Raw genomic sequence first — 22633 nt, forward strand, 5'->3', positions numbered from 1 at the left:
AGAAAACCATTTTGCAATTATGTTAGCACAGCTGAAAACTGTTGTGCTGATTAAAGAAGCAATAAAACTGGCCTTCTTGAGACTACATTTTACATTTACATTTTAGTCATTTAGCAGACGCTCTTATCCAGAGCGACTTACAGTTAGCGCATACATTATTTTATCGAACCCACAACCCTGGCGTTGCAAACGCCATGCTCTACCAACTGAGCTACATCCCCTGCCGGCCATTACCTCCCCTACCCTGGACGACGCTGGGCCAATTGTGCGCCGCCCCATGGGTCTCCCGGTCTAGTTGAGTATCTGGAGCATCAGCAATTGTGGGTTCGTTTACAGGCTCAAAATGGCCAGAAACAAATAACTTTCTTCTGAAACTCGTCAGTCTATTCTTGTTCTGAGAAATGAAGGCTATTCTATGCGAGAAATTGGCAAGAAACTGAAGATCTCGTACAACGCTGTGTACTACTCCCTTCACAGAACAGCACAAACTGGCTCTAACCAGAATAGAAAGATGAGTGGGAAGCCCCGGTGCACAACTGAGCAACAGGACAAATACATTAGAGTGTCTAGTTTGAGAAACAGGCGCCTCACAGGTCCTCAACTGGCAGCTTCATTAAATAGCACCAGCAAAACACCAGTCTCAACGTCAACAGTGAAGAGGCGACTCCGGATGCAGACCTTCTAGGCAGAGTTGCAAAGAAAAAGCCATATCTCAGACTGGCCAATAAAAAGAAAAGATTAAGATGGGCAGTCTGAGATATGGCTTTTTCTTTTTCTTTTTGACATGCTCTCCTCTCCCTGCCCTCCATCTCTTTTTCTCTCATGTACAGGTGTAAAATGCAGAATGGACAAATTACTGGTGCATTCTCTCTCTCACACGCCATAGTCTGCATGCACACACAATGATGACACACCCACTTTAAACCGCACATGCAGTGCATACTGTACACTACAGATAGGCTACTGTACACTATAGATAGCAACATATGAACTAAATCACATAGAAACCGCATGCTATCCACCTACCTGATCTTATTGAGTGACATTAAACATTATCCTTCATATTTTGCTTTTCTTGATCACAATTCCAAATATTACAGAAAAAGCAACGTGTAGTAAAAAATAGAAAATATGACAAGTTCAGTAGACTACGATTAAAATCTGCACCCAGAATTCGTCGAATTCTCTTTTTCTTTTGATACAGGCTATAGTAAACGGTAACGGTAGAATTATGCTACAGACCACGCGCTGGGATGTCAGATTGCGCTCTTGTGCTTGCTATGTTGCTACCTCATCATCTCTCTCTCTCTCTCTCTCTCTCTCTCTCTCTCTCTCTCTCTCTCTCTCTCTCTCTCTCTCTCTCTCTCTCTCTCTCTCTCTCTCTCTCTCTCTCTCTCTCTCTCTCTCTCTCTCTCTCTCTCTCTCTCTCTCTCTCTCTCTCTCTCTCTCTCTCTCTCTCTCTCTCTCTCTCTCTCTCTCTCTCTCTCTTGTTCAACGGCGCTGCAAGATTGAGGAGAGGGAGGGGGAGGCTGGGAGGGGGAGACAGGAAACTCGTATGCCCAGAGGCGGGTAGAAAGGAGGCGAGAGAGGGAGAAGTCAACGCAGCACATGCAATAGAATGCTTTCGCTCGCTTTTCTCTCTCACCCTGCTTTCCCTTATTTTTTTTCTTTCAGGCTCTATTTCGCTGATGGGGCAAATAGTAGACCAACGCGCCACTTGCGCCGTCCCCATACCAATTTAGCTAGCCATACCGCCTCAAGCATTCCTTTGTAGCTGGTGCACTGACCGATTTATGTAGGCCTATGTTTATTCCTGTAATCATGTGGGCAATATTGTTGACAGTATTCACCAGCAATTGAAAAGACAGTGCATGCTTGGCTATTATTTGGTCATTTCTGTCCCAACTTTGCTCATGGCACCTGAGGTGGAGATATACAGTACCAGCCAGGCCGAGCCATGAGGGATACTTTAGCGAAGTGTTGTATGCTAGCGACGTCCTGTGGACATAAATCGTACACGCAACACAAACATAAAAAATACAGTAGAGTTACACAAGGGACCTACCTCCTGTATGTAGGCCAAGTTATAGTGATTCTGTTTACTCTTTGGACAAACAAAACATTCATCACGTTACCAGCTACCTGCAACTAAACCACATTTTGTTCTACGTATTTTACATGGTCAAATATACATTGGGATGGTCGAATAGACTATCAAATCGAGGAAAAATCTGTGCTAAAATATCCAGTGGTCTTCTAATAAAAATTTAACCAGTATCAAATCATTGATTAAAGGTGCAATCAGTAATATTTGTAATGCTGTCCAATGGTCATTTCAATTAATGATATACATTGATATTATACAATTTGAGAGTTGATGAATTTCTCAAGCTCTTGCCATCCCTCAGCTTTCTAGCAAACTATGTGGTGGGGCAGCCATTTGGCTGAGAAACCAATAGAAGATTGTGTCATAAATAAACCAGGCCGGAGCATGTTGCTTAATGTTATTTTATTACTCACTACTGCATGAGCTACACACAAAAGAGTCAGATGAAGAGTTCGATTCATGGTGGTTATTGCAAAAATATGGTTTATTCAAATGGATTGAGACACTTCATCCAGTGTTTGTTGATGTCGTTAAGTTGCGTCAATTCAAATCTGGTATAGGAACAAAAAGAGGTCAATACACGTCTTCTAAAATAGACTATTATTTTAATTAATGCAAACACTTGAATTGGTAAATATGATGTTCGTATATACGGGCCCACTGAATAACCACGCAGGGCAGTCAGAGAACTGAGCCATTGTTATAAGTTCTTCTTTAAATACTCTGACAGAGATAGTTCCTGCTCCATGCAGGCCTATCAGAGTAGAGACTGAGCGTGGTTTAGACTTACTCAGCCTATCGTTGGCGCACAGGCTGGTCCCAGCCCCTTGGCGCTTCACTGTTGCCAGGCATTAGTTGTTATCTCCACAACTTGTCTCGAGTCAGCAACCTCAGACATAGTCTGTTCCTCTCCACTGTAGCAGAACACATGTCCTTGAGCGGTTTAACAAAGAGGCAGTGTGTGTGTGTATGTGAGTCACAAGTCTTATCTCATCCTACCCCCTAACGGTTCCCCACATTAATCACAGCTTGTTATATTAAACAATATATATCAGTATAGTACAAACCTATTATGTTTAATCATTAATGTATTCTTTCTAAGCTAGGCATCACATCTAGTTATAAGAAAATAGATCCCCACAATGTGTGTAAAGACAGACCATGGATACAAACAGACATTGACACTGATTAAGGTTTTGCGGAAAATTAATGCTTTAATTTCTTTGATAAATGGATCAATAAATGAATTAAAGAAATTTGCATCAACCTCAAAAGGAGAACAAGAAAAGATTCCTTACTATCCAGGATTCTAGTTAGTATAGATATGCAACACATGGAGTGGACAGCACTTTATAGGGCATCAACGGCACCAAACAGATTCGTAAAAAAGGCATGTAAACCAAGGGAACGTTCACTTGGACGTCTTTAGTCAGACACACATCTATGTGTACACACACACGTCAGAATAATCACCACAGTACAGTCATCCATATCATATCCCTAATTGTCAGTTACTACGTCAGACAGTGCATAAACATTCTCCTCCTTTTTTTCCCCTCCTCCTTTTCCTATTCTCTTCCTCCTCTCACTGGCCCTGGCTCTGGCTCTGAGATAGAGCTCCCAGAAGGCCGTTGGCCGTGCTGAAGAGGTTGATGGGAGAAGAGCCGTCTGTGATCAGGGTGGAGTTCAAACCCAGAGACTGGAGCAGCTTGACCTGGGAGAGGGTGGGGGAGAAAGGGAGGGAGCGGGGAAAAGAGGGGAGGGATGGACAGAAAGGGAGAGATTATTCATTTAATATGATAATTTATCCTTTCCGTTATAACTGATTGAATAAGATCCTGTGTTCCAGTTCCAATATCCTAAACAGTATCTTATAATGTCTTGTCACGCTAATATAGCTAATTTAATTAAATTGAGATTGGGTGGGAGAAAGACAGACCTGCTCTGTGAAACATTACAGTAAAGTAAAACATTACAGAATGATTCTGACCTGAGCAAGAGCTTAAGGATTCTCCAGGTGCCATTTTTATTCAGACAAATGTATTGTGTAGCACAAATATGACGGTGTTATGTATGTAAGGAGTTATGTACCTGTAGCTCGGGCCCGGCTCTGGCCATCTCCTTCAGGGTGTCAGCTCCGATACTTTCCACCAGCTTTTTAAAGCGGTTGCTCTCTATGTCAGCCAGCTTCTGCTGTTTATCCACTTCCAAACGATCCATCTCAGACTTATAGCTTAGCTCCTGCTCCCTCGCCTTGGACAGACGGTCCAGCTCGCCCTCCTGCACACATAATTACAGGTCAGCTACACATCGTATGTGAACCTTTCAGCATTACACAATGTAGAACACCTTCAAACAAAACAGACCTACACACACACACACACACACAGGTCAGCAATTACAGGTAAACTACTGGTTATGTACCATTCAGAATTACACAATGTACAACACTTTCAACCATACACATGCACACACAGCATAGCGAGAGCGGGAGGATACGTACAGCCTCAGTCCTCAGGGCCTCAGCCTTCAGTTTAGCCTCGTTGACTGCCGCCTCTCCCTGGATACGGGCTGCCTCTGCTCTGGACTGGGCCTCTGCCTTGGCTGCCCCTGTACTCTCCACCGCCGCACTGCAACACACACCGTTAGAATTGGTATTTTGTATTTTATTAGGATCCCCATTAGCTGTTGCAAAAGCAGCAGCTACTCTTCCTGGTGTCCACACAAAATACAGAACATTAATAGACAACAGCTCAAGGACAGAACTACATCAATTAATTGTAAAAAATGTTAAAGGCACACGTAGCCTACATATCAATACATACACACAAACTATCTAGGTGAAATGGGGAGAGGCGTTGTCCAATGAGGTGTTGCGTTATCCGTTTTTTTCACTTGAGCAATATGAGATGGAACGGAGTTCCATGCAATAATGGCTCTATATAATACTGAAGGCATTCTTGCATTTGTTCTGGATTTGGGGACTGTGAAAAGATCCCTGGTGGCATGTCTGGTGGGGTAAGTGTGTGTGTCAGAGCTGTGTGTAAGTTGACTATGCAAACAATTTGGGATTTTCAACACATTAATGTTTCTTATAAAAAGAAGAAGTGATGCAGTCAGTCTCTCCTCAACTTTTAGCCAAGAGAGACTGGCATGCATAGTATTTATATCAGCCCTCTGATTACAATGAAGAGCAAGACGTGCCGCTCTGTTCTGGGCCAGCTGCAGCTTAACTAGGACTTTCCTTGCAGCACTCGACCACACGACTGGACAATAATCAAGATAAGAATAAACTAGAGTCTGCAGGACTTGCTTTTTGGAGTGTGGTGTCAAAAAAGCAGAGCAGCTCTTTATTACGGACATACCTCTCCCCATCTTTACAACCATTTAATCTATATGTTTTGACCATGACAGTTTACAATCTAAGGTAACGCCAAGTAATTTAGTCTCCTCAACTTGTTCAACAGCCACACCATTCATTACCAGATTCAGCTGAGATCTAGAACTTAGGGAATGATTTGTACCAAATACAATGCTCTTAGTTTTAGAGATGTTCAGGACCAGTTTATTACTGGCCACCCATTCCAAAACAGACTGCAACTCTTTGTTAAGGGTTTAAGTGACTGCATTAGCTGTGGTTGCTGATGTGTATATGGTTGAATCATCACCATACATGGACACACATGCTTTGTTTAATGCCAGTGGCAGGTCATTGGTAAAAATAGAAAAGAGTAGAGTGTTTAGAGAGCTGCCCTGTGGTACACCACACTTGACATGTTTGACATTAGAGAAGCTTCCATTAACTAAAACCCTTTGAGTGCTATTAGATAGATTGCCATATCGTGGATTCGGAGCTGAGGTTGAAAAACCATAACACAAGTTCTCAACAACAGGTTATGCTCAATAATATCAAAGGCTGCACTGAAATCTAACAGTACAGCTCCCACAATCTTATTATTATCAATTTCTTTCAACCAATGATCAGTCATTTGTGTCAGTGCAGTACATGTTGAGTGCCCTTCTCTATAAGCATATTGAAAGTCTGTTGTTAATTTGTTTACAGAGAAATAGCATTGTATTTGGTCAAACACAATTTTTCCCAACAGTTTGCTAAGAGCTGGCAGCAAGCTTATAGGTCTGCTGTTAGAACCAGTAAAGGCCGCTTTACCACTCTTGGGTAGCGGAATTACTTTGGCTTCCCTCCAGCCCTGAGGACAAATACTTTCTTCTAGGCTCAGATTAAAGATATGACAGATAAGAGTGGCTTTTGAGTCAGCTACCATCCTCAGTAGCTTTCCATCTAAGTTGTCAATGCCAGGAGGGTTGTCACACTAACTTTACAAATTCAAACTTGCAATGCTTTTCTTTCATTATTTGTTTTTTTTATGCATGAATACAATAGCTCACTGTTCGTTGTTGGCATTTCCTGCCTAAGTTTGCCCACTTTGCCAATGAAGTAATCATTAAAATAATTGGCAAAATCAAATGGTTTTGTGATGAATAAGCCATCTGATTCGATGAAATATGGAGTTGAATTTGTCTTTCTGCCCATATTTTCATTAAAAGTACTTTTTTTCCATCATTCTTTATATTATTGATCTTGGCTTCATAATACAATTTCTTCTTCTTTTTGTTTAGTCACATAATTTCTTAATTTGCAGTAAATCAGCCAGTCAGATGTGCAGCCAGACTTATTAGCCACTCATTTTGCCCCATCTCTTTCAACCATACCGTTTTTCAATTCCTCATCAATCCATGGAGCCTTAACAGTTCTAACAGTCAGTTTCTTAAGAGGTGCATGTTTATCAATAATTGGAAAAAGCAATTTCACAAATTCCTCAAGTGCAGCGTTTGGATGCTCCTTATTAATCACATCAGACCAACAAATATTTGTAACATCATCCACATAAGAGTCACAGCAAAATCTTTTGTATGATCTCTTATACACAATTTTAGGCCCAGCTTTTGGAACTTTGGCTTTCCTGGATATAGCCACTATAGTGATCACTGCATCCAATGCGTACGGATACAGCTTTAGAACAAAGTTCTACAGTATTAGTAAAAATGTGATCGATACATGTGGATGATCTTGTTCCTGTAGTGTTTTTAAACACCCTGGTAGGTTGATTAATAACCTGAACCAGATTACAGGCACTGGTTACAGTGAGAAGCTTCCTCTTGAGCGGACAGCTTGATGAAAACCAGTCAATATTCAGGTCCCCAAGAAAGTAGACATCTCTGTTTACATCACATACACTATCAAGCATTTCACACATATTATTTAGATACTGACTGTTAGCACTTGATTGCCTATAGCAACATCCCAAAAGAAAAGGCTTTAGATGTGCCAAGTGAACCTGCAACCACAACACCACTTGACATAAGACCTTCTCTAAGCATTACAGGGATATGGCTCTGAATATATACAGCAACATCTCCCCCATAAGCATTTCTGTCGCTTCTATAGATGTTACATCCTTGTATTGCTACTGCTGTATCATCAAATGAATTATCTTGATTATTAAGTGAGTCTCAGAAATGGCTAATATATCAATGTTATCTGATGTTAGCAAGTTATTGATTTCATTAACCTTATTTCTAAGGCTACATTTAATAATATGTGCTATTTTCAGCCCTTTCCTGGGTAGCTTATCAGAGGTAGACATAATATGGAAAAGAGCAAACAAAGCAAGAGAAAAAAATATATACATTCAGCAGTTGAAGCTACGAACCCATAGGCTTGGCTCTCTCATCCCTTCTAGGCTTCTGGGAGGTCGGGTGGACAATGAGCCTGTCATAGCGAATGTAAGCAATGTCCCCGCGCGTTCTGGCAGCTTTTATGGCTGGGATAAGTTCTTTCCTCTTCTGGCGCACAGCTTCAGGATAGTCCTCGTTGAGGAAGATATACGTTCCTCTCAAGTTCTTGGCTCTTTCCAGAACAGCTACCTTGTCCTTGAACCTCAGGAACTTGACCACTATCGGCCTGGGCCTGTCACCTGGGCCGATGGTGGGTTTTCCAGTCATGTGGGCGCACTCCACCTCAATCTTCCTGTCGTCCATCTTCAATTTCTCAGAGCTCATTTCCCTCACTTTGTCCTCAGACTCCGTCCAGGTCTCATGTGGAGATTCTGCTAATTCCGTCCACAACCATGTTATTCCGCCTTGATTGTCCTTCGAGATAGTCAGATTTATCCGTCATTGTTATCATGGATTCACACACAGAACGGATGTCCTCTCTCAATGACTTACAGATTGCTGTCATCTTGCCGTTCACCTATTTCAACTCGTCGAGCTGACCCTGAGAGAACTGCGAGCTGTTCTTCAGGTCCTGGACCTCTCTGGTCAGGTCGTCCATTATTTTATTAGTTGAATCCACCAGTATTTGAACAAAATACTTGAAGCTGGGGGAGAGAAAACTGATCCTAGATTTGTACCTAGGGTAAACTTCACCCCAGCGCCACAACTAGCCACATATCTAACCTCCGCATTCACACAACTCACAATAGCATAGCTATATTATGTTAGGATCTCTGATCTAAATGTTACTCGGTACAGCTTCGCATTCACACTACTAAGAACAGCATGGTGCTAATGCTAGCCATGCTAATTCTAGCCCCTTGTCATAACATTTTCCCATCAGCGAAGCTAATGTGTTAGCGTCATGCTAATGCTATCCCCCTGCCATTACATTTCCCATAAGTGATGCTAACGCGCGTTAGTGTTAGCAGCATAGCATCAATGGTCACCTGAGGGCCTCCAGCTCCAACAGCTCTTTCCTGGTCCTCTCTGCCTCTGCCTGGTCTGTGATCCTCTGCCTCTCCAGACGACCACGCGCCTCCTGCTCGAGACGCTCTGCCTCATGGCTGCAGGGAGGGAGGGGAATACAAAGAGGGAGAAGGAGAGAGAGGGACGGGGGGGGGGGGAGAGAGAAGTTAACGCTTACCAAACTGGCAAAAACAACCCAATTTGAAGATTAACTGTGTGTGTCTGTCTGTCTGGTAGCAGGTAGCCTAGCGATTGAGAGTGTTGGGCCAGTAATTGAAAGGTCGCTAGTTCTAATCCCCGAGCCGAACTAGGTGAAAAATCTGTCAATGTGCCCTTGAGCAAGGCACTTAACCCTAATTGCTCCTGTAAGTGTGTGCGTGCATGCATGTTTGTCAATGACTGTATATATGAATGGCCAAAGCCATCAATCATGTAACACCAATCATTCCTATGTGAAGACTCAATAGCGCATTGAAGCCAAATTAAGTTTTAAAATGGTGTCTCATGTGCAGCTTGAGCTACTCCAGGAAGTGAGTTGCAGGCTAGCTCAGTGCTGCCCACTCTCATTAAATAACTCAAGTTGAAGGCAGACAGGGGTACTGCAGGCTGCCATTAGCAAATACATTATTCTTATAACTTCTTCTGTAATGAGATTTTAAAATAAAATCGGTTCAAGGACATACATCTGTGGTATTAGAAGCAACTATTGGTACCACGATTGTCTTCAAATTATTACAATTTTATTCACGAAGATTGACATTTTTCCATTCACTATAAATGGGGGATGCTAACAATGCCTGCAGTACCATGGTTGGCCTTGAACTTCGATGGCTTCAGAGGGGGCAGTCGTTCTCCCCTGGTGTGAGTACACGTGAGTGTCATGTGTCCTACCGTGCGGCAGCCTCCTGGGAGTTGGTGGTGATCTCGATGGCCAGCTGGACACTCTTCTGCAGGGAGTCCCTGGTCCTCTGGTCCACCGGCTCCACTGACTGGATGTCCACACTGCTGATGACCAGACTATTCTGGTGGAACAGCAGCCTGGGACGCACTGCCAGCTTGTCATCAAAGCCAAACACAGAGGAGCAGATGATCCGGTTGGAGTTCTGTAGAGTGGAGGGGAGAGGGTTAAAGAGGTTCAATCATGGGGTGTTATTGTTGTCTGGATCAATTGGCATACGTTTTCCAAAGCGGCGTATAGGCCTACCTAAACTACGGAAGCTAAGGGCTGGAGGCCATGTAGAATTCAAAAGTGTGTTAAAAAGCCATCAAAGTGCAGATTTAGATGATTGAGGTGTGGACGGACCTTGTGAAAGTCGTCAAACTGCACGGAGGCGACGGCTCCTCTGACGCGGGAGGCGATGGCTTTACAGGCATCCCCCACAAAGTCAGGCACCGAGAACAGAGCCGCAGCCTGGGAGGGGTCCGCAGGAGACTTCAGGTCAAAGTGCCTGAGAGAGAGAGGGGGAGATGAGGGAAGCGAGGTAGAGATGTATTAAATACATCAGCTGGCCTACAGACTAGACTAGGGACACAGAGCACAGAAAGACAGACCAAATCGCAGAGGATCCTCAAACACACAGACACAGACCCCGCCCCCCCCGTCCCACCCACCAGTTGTAGCTGAGCTGCAGCTGCAGGCGTGCGTGGTCGGCCGTCTCTATGGTGATGATGTCAGTGAAGAAGTCCGGCCCCAGCAGCAGACACACGGCCTTGATGACGTTGGCCCTCTTAGGCTTGTCCCCCGACAGGGACAGCACGGTGAACTGCTCATCAGGACCCATCATTACCAGCTCTGGCCCAAACACCACCCTGAGAGAGGGGAGGGATGGACAGAGGTCGAAAGGGAAAAGTTAACACTAGGGGCCCAATGTTGCTCTGGTCAAAAGTAGTGCACTATATAGGGAATAGGGTGCCATTTGGGCAGCTAGTATAGGGGTTGTTTATGGACAGGGCCAGTGTCATTGTCCCTCCACGTCCGTCTGTCTGTCAGCCATGTTTACCTGGCCTTCTTCTCCCTGTAGTCGTAGACCTGCACGGCAGCATTGTGGGGCACCCTGTAGGACACTACCTTGGTCTTGTCCCGGTCATTCATCTCCACTTCCTTGCTGCGGTCCGAGCGGTCAGCCAGGGGGTCTTTTGTGGAGGCCAGGAGGGTCTCAACGTTCTGAGGCAGATTCTTCGCCCACAGCTCCTCGTCCTGCGTCAGCATGTAGCTATGGCCAATCACAGCACGGACCTAGAGCCAGGCAGCCAATAGGGGAGAGGGATGGTGAGAGGTGGGTGGGGTTTTAAGGCTGCTAAATAACAGGTGGATGGATTCCCTGGATCATTTGAATCAGGTGTTTTAGTGTACGTCCCAAATGGCGCCCCTACAGTACATGGTGCACTACTTTTGACCAGAGTCCTGTGGGCCCTCAATAGTGCACTATATCGTAGGCGCCTGAGCAACGGAGCAGGTGCAATCCCACTTTTTTACCAGAAAGGATCATGATCCATTGGTAATGTCATTTTCAATGATTAGTAATGTTTTGAACTAGTCTATATTAAAATACATATGCCTATTTTATATAATAATTAAAAGCTGCAATATGTAACTTCTTGGCGACCCGACCAAATTCACATAGAAGTGGGAGTTATAGATATATTTGTCATTCTCATTGAAAGCAAGTCTAAGAAGCGGTAGATCTGTTCTATGTGCGCTATTTCTACGCTTCCTGTTAAGTTTTGTTTTTGCGTCTTCGACTTTCAGTTTTGTACAACAGCTTCAAACAGATAAAAATAAAATATTTTTGGTTACTGAAAATATATTTAACAGTGGTTTAGATGGTACAATAATGCTTGTTTTGTCACAAACAAAAATTAGGCGACCTATTAGAATTTTAGCAACCAGGAAACGGCGGACTGATTTTTACATATTGCTCCTTTAACATATTGCATTTTGCACACCCTCCCCTCAAAACGAATGTTTTGCCCACTGGAAAGTTTTGCTTCCCTCCTGCACGCCATTGTTTTGGTTCAGTGCCATAAGAAAGCACTAGTTGCACCACTGGTGTTTAAAATGAAAAGGCACCTGCAAAATAAAATGATGTATCCATTTCGTTGTGCCGTTACCTTTGTATTATTGTTTCATGTCCAATGCACTCAGGGTGTTGTTACATATCATTTGAGAGGTGTTCACTATTTCACTTTGCCTGTAAGAACCATGTTGAGCACGGGCATGTCTGATTGGTTGTATAGCAGCATCTGGGAGAATCTCAATCTCAGAAGGGAGAGACCTCTCACTTTCTCATCCAATGGGTTTTGAGAAGGAGAGAGGACGCGAGGAGTATGCAATTGAGGTTCTCCCACTGACTCAAAGTAGCCTTCCATCAGCCTAGAAAAGATTGCACCTTTGCAGAAAACTGCATGTCTGGTAGCTCGCAATGAGTAGTTCGCAAGAAGATACTGAGAAATAATCAGTAGGCCTAATATTACATGATTAAATCTGTGAAAAGATTTATCCCCAAGCTGTTTAGAGGCATTTAACACCATTGTGCATTTGCACCATATATTTCCCCAACATCAAAATCGGTTAAAATGTTTTCATTCAGTTACAAAAGTAACAGTCCTGACTGAGCCCCATACACGAGTGGACCGTGGCCGCTTCGTGGTTATAATGTAGCCAAGCTGTGTCCGTATGCGCAAAATGAAAAAGCACAGGATATTTGTACCTCGATAAAACAGCTCTGCTTTGTAAGTAATAATCGTCCAAATAAGCCATTTCTACCCTCGTTGCATCAAATACACTACATGACCAAAAGTATGTGGACACCTGCTTGTCGATATGGAGTTGGTCCCCCCTTTGCTGCTATAACAGCCTCCACTCTTCTGGGAAGGCTTTCCACTAGATGTTGGAACATTGCTGCAGGGACTTGCTTCCATTCAGCCACAAGAGCATTAGTGAGGTCGGGCGCTGATGTTCGGCGATTAGGCCTGGCTCGCAGTCGGCGTTCCAATTCATCCCAAAGGTGTTCGATGGGTTTGAGGTCAGTAAAGTTCTTCCACACCGATCTCGACAAACCATTTCTGTATGGACTTTCTTTGTGCACGGGGGCATTGTCATGCTGAAACAGGAAAGGGCCTTCCCAAACTGTTGCCACAAAGTTGGAAGCACAGAATCGTCAAGAATGACATTGTATGATGTAGCGTTAAGATTTCCCTTCACGGCCTCCTGAGTGGCGCAGCAGTCTAAGGCACTGAATCGCAGTGCTAGAGGCGTCACTACAGACACGGGTTCGATCCCGGCCTGTATTACAACCGGCCATGATCGGAAATCCCATAGGGCGGCGCACAATTGGACCAGCATCGTGAGGGTTTGGCCGGGGGGGCTTTACTTGGCTCGTCGCACTCTAGTGACTCCTTGTGGCGGTCCTGCCGCCTGCAGGCTGACCTTGGTTGTCAGTTGAATTGTGTTTCCTCCGACACATTGGTGCGGCTGGCTTCTGGGTTAAGCGGGCGGGTGTTAAGAAGCGCATTTTGGCGGGTCATGTTTCGGAGGACGCATGACTCGACCTTCGCCTCCCAAGCACGTTGGGGAGTTGCAGCGATGAGACAAGATCAAAATTGGGGAGAAAAAGAGGGTAAAATACAAAAAATAATAATAAATACAGTGGGGAGAACAAGTATTTGATACACTGCCGATTTTGCAGGTTTTCCTACTTACAAAGCATGTAGAGGTCTGTAATTTTCCAGAAAATCACATTGTATGATTTTTAAGTAATTATTTTGCAAACAAAAGGTTTCTGTACCAAATATTAAGTTCTGCTTTTCTGATGTATCAAATACTTATGTCATGCAATAAAATGCAAATTAATTACTTAAAAATCATACAATGTGATTTTCTGGATTTTCTATCAAATACTTGTTCTCCCCACTGTACTAGCCCGAACCATGAAAAACAGCACCAGACCAGTATTCCTCCTCCACCAAACCTTACAGTTGGCACTATGCATTGGGGCAGGTAGTGTTCTCCTGGCATCCGCCAAACCCAGATTTGTCCGTCGGACTGCCAAATGGTGAAGCGTGATTCATCACCCCAGAGAACGCGTTTCCACTGCTCCAGAGTCTAATGGCGACGATGTTTACGCCACTCCAGCCGACGCTTGGCATTGCGCATGGTGATCTTAGGCTTGTGTGCGGCTGCTTGGCCATGGAAACCCATTTCATTAAGCTTCCGACGAACAGTTCTTATGTTGACGGTGCCATGTTGAAAGTCACTGAGCTCTTCAGTAAGGTCATTCTACTGCCAATGTTTGTCTATGGAGATTGCATGGCTGTGTGCTCGATTTTATACACCTGTCAGCAACGGGTGTGGCTGAAATAGCCAAATCCACTAATTTGAAGGGGTGTCCACATACTTTTGTATATATGGTGTATGGCCAGTATGAAAAAAACACAAAAAACTAACAAAAAATCATGTATGCATTCACTAACTGTAAGTCGCTCTGGATAAGAGCATCTGCTAAATGACTAAAATGTAAATGTATGCTGCCTAGACAAGTTTTAAGCATTTTCATTGTGACAGAGTGCTTAAAAAAATATTATAATAAAATAATCTATGTTGGAGGTAGGGATGGGCAGACATCTAAACTCGATCTTTAACCAGAGAAAAAACTAATATATATATATATATATATATATATATATATATATATATATATATATATATATATATATATATATATACATATACACACACACACACACTGTAAAACTATTTGGTGGAATGTGCTTAGAATTTTTTATTTTGTATTATTGTCTTGAAGACAAGGTTAATTTGCTTTGACTAGTCTTCCATAGGCCTACATGTGCATTTGCGGGGCACAACAAAAAAGAAACCAAGTCAAGCATCACACAGTTCTTCTCCTTAAATTGTCTCACTCCCTCAATTGCATTCTGACCGCTTCCTCTACACATGCGTCCTGAGTGCGCAACCAATAGCCTATATCTGTTTACTAGGTCCAATTAAGTGAGAGATGCGCATGGTAATTTGTCGTATGGCTACTTCAGGAATGAACTCATCACGGCCAGAAAAGGTGAGGAATTTATTCTGCAATGGTTATGAAAATAAAATAAATAGGAAAAAGATTCCTATGTCTTAATTATTTTAGATTTTTTTAAAATAAATAAAAAACACTGATTTTCGGTCTAAGGCACTGCATCTCAGTGCTTGAGGCGTCACTACAGACCCCCTGGTTTGATTCCAGGCTGTATCACAACCGGACGTGATTGGGAGTCCCATAGGGCGGCGCACAATTGGCCCAGCGTCGTCTGTGTTTGGTCGGTGTAGGCCGTCATTGTAAATAAGAATTTGTTCTTAACTGACTTGCCTAGTTAAATAATGGTAAAATATTTTTTATATGAATGTATATTTTTTATATAAATATATTTTTTATATAAAACGTGAGCGCCTATTACCATCTAGTTAAACCGTGAGCTACGGCTCTGAAAATGGTGGGTTCAATCCCAGTGCTAGGCACATGTTTTTATTTTTCTGTTTTAACACCCCATCTCAAACCTTAACCCTTACCTTAACCAGTCTAAATTAATGCCAAAAATGTACTGTCAAGTTCTGTTTAACCCTATCCCAAACCTTACCAGTCCAAGTTATTGCCTAAACTTAACGGTCAAATGTAGGTTTGGACTGTCATTTCTCTTTGCTTATTTGAGCTGCTCTTGCCATAATATGGACTTGATCTTTTACCAAATAGGGCTATCTTCTGTATACCTTGTCACAACACAACTGATTGGCTCAAACGCATTAAGAAGGAAAGAATTTCCACAAATTAACTTTTAAGAAGGCACACCTGTTAATTGAAATGCATTCCAGGTGACTACCTCATGATGCTGGTTGAGAGAATGCCAAGAGTGTACAAAGCTGTCATTTTACATTTACATTTACATTTGAGTCATTTAGCAGACGCTCTTATCCAGAGCGACTTACAGTTAGTGAGTGCATACATTTTTCATATTGTCATCAAGGCAAAGGGTGGCTATTTGAAGAATCTCAAATATATTTTGATTTGTTTAACACTTTGTTGGTTACTACATGATTCCATATGTGTTATGTCATGGTTTTGATGTCTTCACTATTATTCTACAATGTAGAAAATAGTAAAAATAAAGAAAAACCCTTGAATGAGTAGGTGTGTCCAAACTTTTGACCGGTAGTGTTTATTTTTATGCAATCTTCATTATTGGACACAAAAGACTAAAAACACCAGAAAATCAGCTCCAACTGATTTTAATTTAGGAAATCTGTTCCCAAGTATTCCCACGCATAATGTTATCATATACAAATGTAAGCAAGGTTTGAAATGATTATGTTTCAGTCAAATATTATATCTGTTTGGGCTTCTTGCGGCCAATTTGCAGTCTACAAATTATTTGTAATTATTCCGGCCTCCCCACCATCCGTCAACAACAACAAAAAATGTCCCGCAGCTGAATCTAGTTGATGATCCTTGGAATAGGGTGCCATTTGGGACATGGCTATTCAGCAAGGTAAAAACTCTCACCTTTCCGGTCTTGATGTCTCGGACATAGATTCCTTCATTCTCGTCCAATGGGATGGCCTGTCGCCGTAGCATCACCTCCACGGCAACCGGGGGGACGTACTCGATTGGTCCGCGCAGCATCCAGCGGTCACCGGGGCGACGTTGGACTCCACCCCTCCAGGAGCGCTTGGCCCTCTCCACCCCCTCCTCCTCCTCCTCCTCCTCATCCTCCTCTTCTTCCTGCTGGCAGAGAGAAGAGAAGGAGGGAGAGAGAGAAGGGACAGAGCGAGAATGAGGGAGAAAGTGAAGGGGAGAGAGTTAAGGAGAGGGAGGGAAAATGAGAGAGCGAGAAAGAAACAGTGAGAGTGTGAAAGGACAGAGAATGTACAGTCCTGTTTAGGATCGTTGTATTTGACTCATTTGTTTCTCATCTGCATTTAATTATTCCACCCTTCCCCCTCTTTCCTCACCTCCTGTGTATCGTTGAAGGCCTCTACGGCCCTCAGCACCAGGCCCTCCTCCTCAGAGAGTATATAGACGTCCTGGATGCCCTGCTCTAAATGCTCCCCTGGCTGCAGGAAGAATGAACGCTCACCCTGGGACGAGGAGAGGAGAGAGAGCAGTGTTAAATTAAATCTCATTGGGGAAATGACTAAAAGCTACAAAAAAACAATGAAGTCACTGAACTTCCTCACCAGTGTGTTAAACGGCAATGAGTGACTGAACAAACAATTGACCAAACAAAGGAGTGAATGACAGAGCTCTCTTTCAGTCTTACCTTGACCACCCTCTTCTGACCCAGCTGTGGTTTACCGTCTGGTCCCACCGGGTCCAGGATCACACAGTACTGACGGCTGCTCAGCGTGGTCACGTTGACCACTCCCACCACTTCCTCGGCAACCGACGGGATGTGTGCCTCCCGCTCTGCCATAGTAACGAGCCACTCTTCCCCAGTGCGCCGGTCCCGCCCCCCGTCGTCACGGAATGGCCGTAATGCTCGCACGTGCAGTGCTTTCTGAGAGTGAGAGAGTGAGAGACCGCTTTCACATAGGATTTACTGTATTCTGCCTATAAAATAAAATGTTTATATGACCCTTACATCCAGGGCCATTTTTACCACATTCTTGCCTGCATACGACTTTTATCCCTCCCGTGCGCATGCATGTGGTAGTAGTGGTGTGCAGTTGTGGGTGGGCATCTATTTTAATAAATCCATTGAGAAACGTTATTTCATTTAGGCAGGTCCTAAAAAAACACAAGACTAATATTTTTTTTTTTCAAAAGAATAGAAGGGCATATTGAGTTTATTTAGGCCTATGTTACGGGTCAGTGCAGCCATGGCTGCGTCATTCAAATGAAATCAATAGTTCTTTATTTTGTTTATTAAAACAGACAAGACACCTATCCGATCACAGTCAGACATATTTTATAGTAAGAATATAATGGAATACAGTGCCTTCGGAAAGTATTCAGACCTGTTGACTTTTTCCACATTTTGTTACGTTACAGCCTTATTCTAAAATGGATTAAATACATAAAAATCCTCAGCAATCTACACACAATACCCCATAATGACAAAGTGAAAACAGGTTTTTAGAAATGTTTGCAAATTTACAAATTAAAAACAGAAACACCTTATTTACATAAGTGTTCAGACCCTTTGCTATGAGTCTCGAAAATTGAGCTCAGGTGCATCATCCTTGAGATGTTTCTACAACTTGACTGGAGTCCACCTGTGGTAAATTTAATTGATTGGACATGATTTGGAAAGGCACACACCTGTCTATATAAGGGCCCACAGTTGACAGTGCATGTCAGAGCATAAACCAAGCCATGAGGTCGAAAGAATTGTCCGTAGAGCTCCGAGACAGGATTGTGTCGAGGCACAGATCTGGGGAAGGGTACTAAAACATTTCTGCAGCATTGAAGGTCCCCAAGAACACAGTGGCCTCAATCATTTTTAAATGGAAGAAGTTTGGAACCACAAAGACTCTTCCTAGAGCTGGCCGCCCGGCCAAACTGAGCTATCGGGGAGGTGACCAAGAACCCGATGTCACTCTGACAGAGCTCTAGAGTTCCTCTGTGGAGATGGGAGAACCTTCCAGAAGGACAACCATCTCTGAAGCACTGCACCAATCAGGCCTTTATAGTAGAGTGGCCAGACGGAAGCCACTCCTCAGTAAAAGGCACATGACAGCCCGCTTGGAGTTTGCTAAAAGGTACCTAAAGACTCTCAGACCATGAGAAACAAGATTCTCTGGTCTGATGAAACCAAGATTGAACTCTTTGGCCTGAATGCCAAGCGTCACATCTGGAGGAAACCTGGCACCATCCCTACGGTGAAGCATGGTGGTGGCAGAATCATGCTGTGGGGATGTTTTTCAGCGGCAGGGACTGGGAAACTAGTCAGGATTGAGGCAAAGATGAACGGAGCAAAGTACAGAGAGATCCTTGATCAAAACCTGCTCCAGAGCGCTCAGGACCTCAGACTGGGCGAAGGTTCACCTTCCAACAGGACAACGACCCTAAGCACACAGCCAAGACAACGCAGGAGTGGCTTCGGGACAAGTCTCTTAATGTCCTTGAATGGCCCAGCCAGAGCCCGGACTTAAACCTGATCGAACATCTCTGGAGAGATCTGAAAATAGCTGTGCAGCAACGCTCCCCATCCAACCTGACAGAGCTTGAGAGGATCTGCAGAGAATGGGAGAAACTCCCCAAATACAGGTGTGCCAAGCTTGTAGCGTCATACCCAAGAAGACTCTAGGCTGTAATCGCTGCCAAAGGTGCTTCAACAAAGTACTGAGTAAAGGGTCTGAATACTTATGTAAATGTAATCCGTTTTTTTTTTAATATACATTTGCAAAAATGTCTAAAATCCTGTTTTTGCTTTGTCATTATGGAGTAGTGTGTAGATTGAGGGGGGAAAAAACAATGTAATCAATTTTAGAATAAGGCTGTAACCTAACAAAATGTGGAAATAGTCAAGGGGTCTGAATACTTTCCAAATGCACTATATAACAGAATAAAATACAAATAATATTTCCCACGGGAACGAGTGGAACCGCTGTCATAAACAAAAGTTATATTTTCAAACAGAGCCCAAGCCCATGCATTTTTTATCCACGTTTCATCCCTTTCCTACCCTCCCTCCACCTCGTCAGGAAGCAGGCGTAGGATCTTATCTTCGTCATGATACCGATAGAAAATAATACCAATACTATTTTCAAAAGCATGTGAGTCTCATATTGATATTTCACAACCTCTGCGGGTTTTTGGAGTTGCCTATACGCGAGCAAAATAATTGGCCTACTCTTGATTTAGGCTACATTATTGCATGCTAAATGTTTCTGATCAGTGATAGATGAGCAACCGAATGAGCTATACCACCACTTATTTGCCCAGCCAGAAACCAACTAAACAAACAGCCTACACAGACGGAAATTCAGTTAAACAAAATAACATTGATTGATTATCAGACAAGTCAGTGAAATAACAGGCTTTTGGTCGGGAAGAGCAAAATAATCCAATAGTTAAACTAGAAAAGTTGTAATAAATGAGCCAAATAGACATGTTCATGAGCAGCACTCACCTCAGCTAACATTTCCCTCAGCTAACATTAGAATTGTAGCCTAAACAAACAGAGATTCAGTGAAAACAAAAAGTCTGACATTGATTGATTTATCAAGACGAGTCCCCGCGCTTGTCTCAAAGCAGCGCAATGGCGCTGTCCCAATCAAAACGGTGCTGTAATCAGTGGTGTAAAGTACTTAAGTAAAAATACTTTAAAGTACTACTTAAGTCGTTTTTTTGGGGTATCTGTACTTTACTATTTATATTTTTGACAACTTTTACTTCACTACATTTCTAAAGAAGATTATGTACTTTTCACTCCATACATTTTCACTGACACCCAAAAGTAAATTTTGAATGCTTATCAGGTCAGAAAATGGTCAAATTCGCACGCTTATCAAGAGAACATCCATGGTCATCCCTACTGCCTCTGATCTGGCGGACTCACTAAACACAAATGCTTTGTTTGTAAATTATTGTTGGAGTGTGACCCTGGCTATCCATAAATAAAATAAAAATAAAATTGTGCCGTCTGGTTTGCTTAATATAAGGAATTTTAAATGATTCGTACTTTTACTTTTGCTACTTAAGTGTATTTTAACAACTACATTTACTTTTGCTACTTAAGTATATTTAAAACCAAATACATTTACTCAAGTAGTATTTTACTGGGTGACTTTCAATTTTACTTGAGTCATTTTCTATTAAGGTATCTTTACTTTTACTCAAGTATTAGAATTGAGTACGTTTTCCACCACTGGCTGTAATTACCATCTAGTTGACCACACGTGGGTAGGCGATTGCTTCAAATGTATTACAAGGATTGGATGGCTTTGGGAGTTTCAGTAAGCAACAATATGATACACGCCTTCAATTGCATTAGCCTAGTTTACGCCAATAGTTTCATCATTCTGTGATATTCATTCCCACAGTTATTCTTTATGGATCCATCCAGTTCTGGTAAAAAAAATAAACAGTGCATGCTTAGTGGTGGGCAATGCGAAGAGATGGGTGAAGTGCCATGCCTTGCAAAGTTTAGAACTGCCAGGAGGGTGGTAACAGGGAACTGCCTAGCAATCATCAAGAGTTTAAGAGTGTAGTGCGTGCCAGTGCCAGTGCCGCCTCAGCATTGCGGCTACGTGTCATACTAAGCCGCAGGCAGTACTTTACCGAAATTATTACTAGGTCGTTTGGAGGAAATAAAAGTTTCGGCTTTGATACTGGCAATACCTTTCAGATATAAAGAAAAGGCGGAAAAAAGTTGGAGGTATGGTAAATCTGGCAGGAAAACGTCTTAGGGGGATGTGTGTGTGAGTGAGAGAGAGAGAGAGAGAGAATATCATCCAGCACAAAACATAACACCTGCTGCAAACTTTTGAATTTGAGGCCGCCAATCAAGAGGAGGGAGGGGGAGAACAAGAGATGGTGAACGAATAAAAATAAATAAAGGGCGGGAGAGAGGAGGGAAAAGTAAAGAGGGGGAGAGAAGGAGAGAGGGGGAGTAAATGGGGAAGGAAGAGAGTGAAGGAGGGAGGGGGAGTAAATGGTGAAGGAAGAGAGAGAAGGAGGGAGGGGGAGTAAATGGTGAAGGAAGAGAGAGAAGGAGGGAGGGGGAGTAAATGGTGAAGGAAGAGAGAGAAGGAGGGAGGGGGAGTAAATGGTGAAGGAAGAGAGAGAAGGAGGGAGGGGGAGTAAATGGTGAAGGGAGAGAGAGAAGGAGGGAGGGGGAGTAAATGGTGAAGGAAGAGAGAGAAGGAGGGAGGGGGAGTAAATGGTGAAGGAAGAGAGAGAAGGAGGGAGGGGGAGTAAATGGTGAAGGGAGAGAGAGAAGGAGGGAGGGGGAGTAAATGGTGAAGGGAGAGAGAGAAGGAGGGAGGGGGAGTAAATGGTGAAGGGAGAGAGAGAAGGAGGGAGGGGGAGTAAATGGTGAAGGGAGAGAGAGAAGGAGGGAGGGGGAGTAAATGGTGAAGGGAGAGAGAGAGGAGGAGGGAGGGGGAATAAATGGTGAAGGAAGAGAGAGAAGGGGGGAGGGGGAATAAATGGTGAAGGGAGAGAGAGAGGAGGAGGGAGGGGGAATAAATGGTGAAGGAAGAGAGAGAAGGGGGGAGGGGGAATAAATGGTGAAGGAAGAGAGAGAAGGAGGGAGGGGGAGTAAATGGTGAAGGAAGAGAGAGAAGGAGGGAGGGGGAGTAAATGGTGAAGGGAGAGAGAGAAGGAGGGACGGGGGGGTACATGGTGAAGGAAGAGAGAGAAGGAGGGAGGGGGAATAAATGGTGAAGGGAGAGAGAGAAGGAGGGACGGGGGGGGTACATGGTGAAGGAAGAGAGAGAGAAGGAGGGAGGGGGAGTAAATGGTGAAGGAAGAGAGAGAGGAGGAGGGGGGGAATAAATGGTGAAGGAAGAGAGAGAAGGAGGGAGGGGGAGGAAATGGTGAAGGGAGAGAGAGAGAAGGACGGAGGGGGAATAAATGGTGAAGGGAGAGAGAGAGGAGGAGGGAGGGGGAATAAATGGTGAAGGAAGAGAGAGAAGGGGGGAGGGGGAATAAATGGAGAAGGGAGAGAGGGAGAAGGAGGGAGGGGAGGGAAAGAGAGAGGGAGAGAGAAGCAAGGGAGGGAGTGATAGGTAAGGTGAGGGAGAGAGAGAAGGAGGGAGGG

The 22633-nt window shown here is 43.6% G+C and overlaps 1 protein-coding gene across 2 annotated transcripts in view; it reads right to left on the bottom strand.

Moving 5' to 3' along the window:
* Nucleotides 1-3295: 3295 nt before the first annotated feature.
* The window catches only part of LOC311103637 (major vault protein-like), a 32698-nt gene continuing 13360 nt past the window's right edge, over nucleotides 3296-22633 (bottom strand). Inside the window, exons 7-17 of one of the 2 annotated variants that reach the window (XM_084145242.1) lie at nucleotides 17186-17422; nucleotides 16878-17003; nucleotides 16429-16650; nucleotides 10873-11108; nucleotides 10484-10681; nucleotides 10176-10320; nucleotides 9764-9975; nucleotides 8854-8970; nucleotides 4611-4737; nucleotides 4199-4387; nucleotides 3296-3821 (exon numbers count right to left, since the gene is read on the bottom strand). In XM_084145242.1, coding sequence (XP_084001368.1) covers nucleotides 3693-3821; nucleotides 4199-4387; nucleotides 4611-4737; nucleotides 8854-8970; nucleotides 9764-9975; nucleotides 10176-10320; nucleotides 10484-10681; nucleotides 10873-11108; nucleotides 16429-16650; nucleotides 16878-17003; nucleotides 17186-17422 — 1938 coding nt within the window. In that variant the 3' untranslated portion in view covers nucleotides 3296-3692. The remainder of the gene's footprint in view (nucleotides 3822-4198; nucleotides 4388-4610; nucleotides 4738-8853; nucleotides 8971-9763; nucleotides 9976-10175; nucleotides 10321-10483; nucleotides 10682-10872; nucleotides 11109-16428; nucleotides 16651-16877; nucleotides 17004-17185; nucleotides 17423-22633) is intronic. The other variant, XM_084145243.1, reaches the window with a different exon arrangement.

Source organism: Coregonus lavaretus (genome assembly GCF_964263955.1).
Source record: "Coregonus lavaretus genome assembly, chromosome: 28".
Lineage (NCBI taxonomy): Eukaryota > Metazoa > Chordata > Actinopteri > Salmoniformes > Salmonidae > Coregonus > Coregonus lavaretus.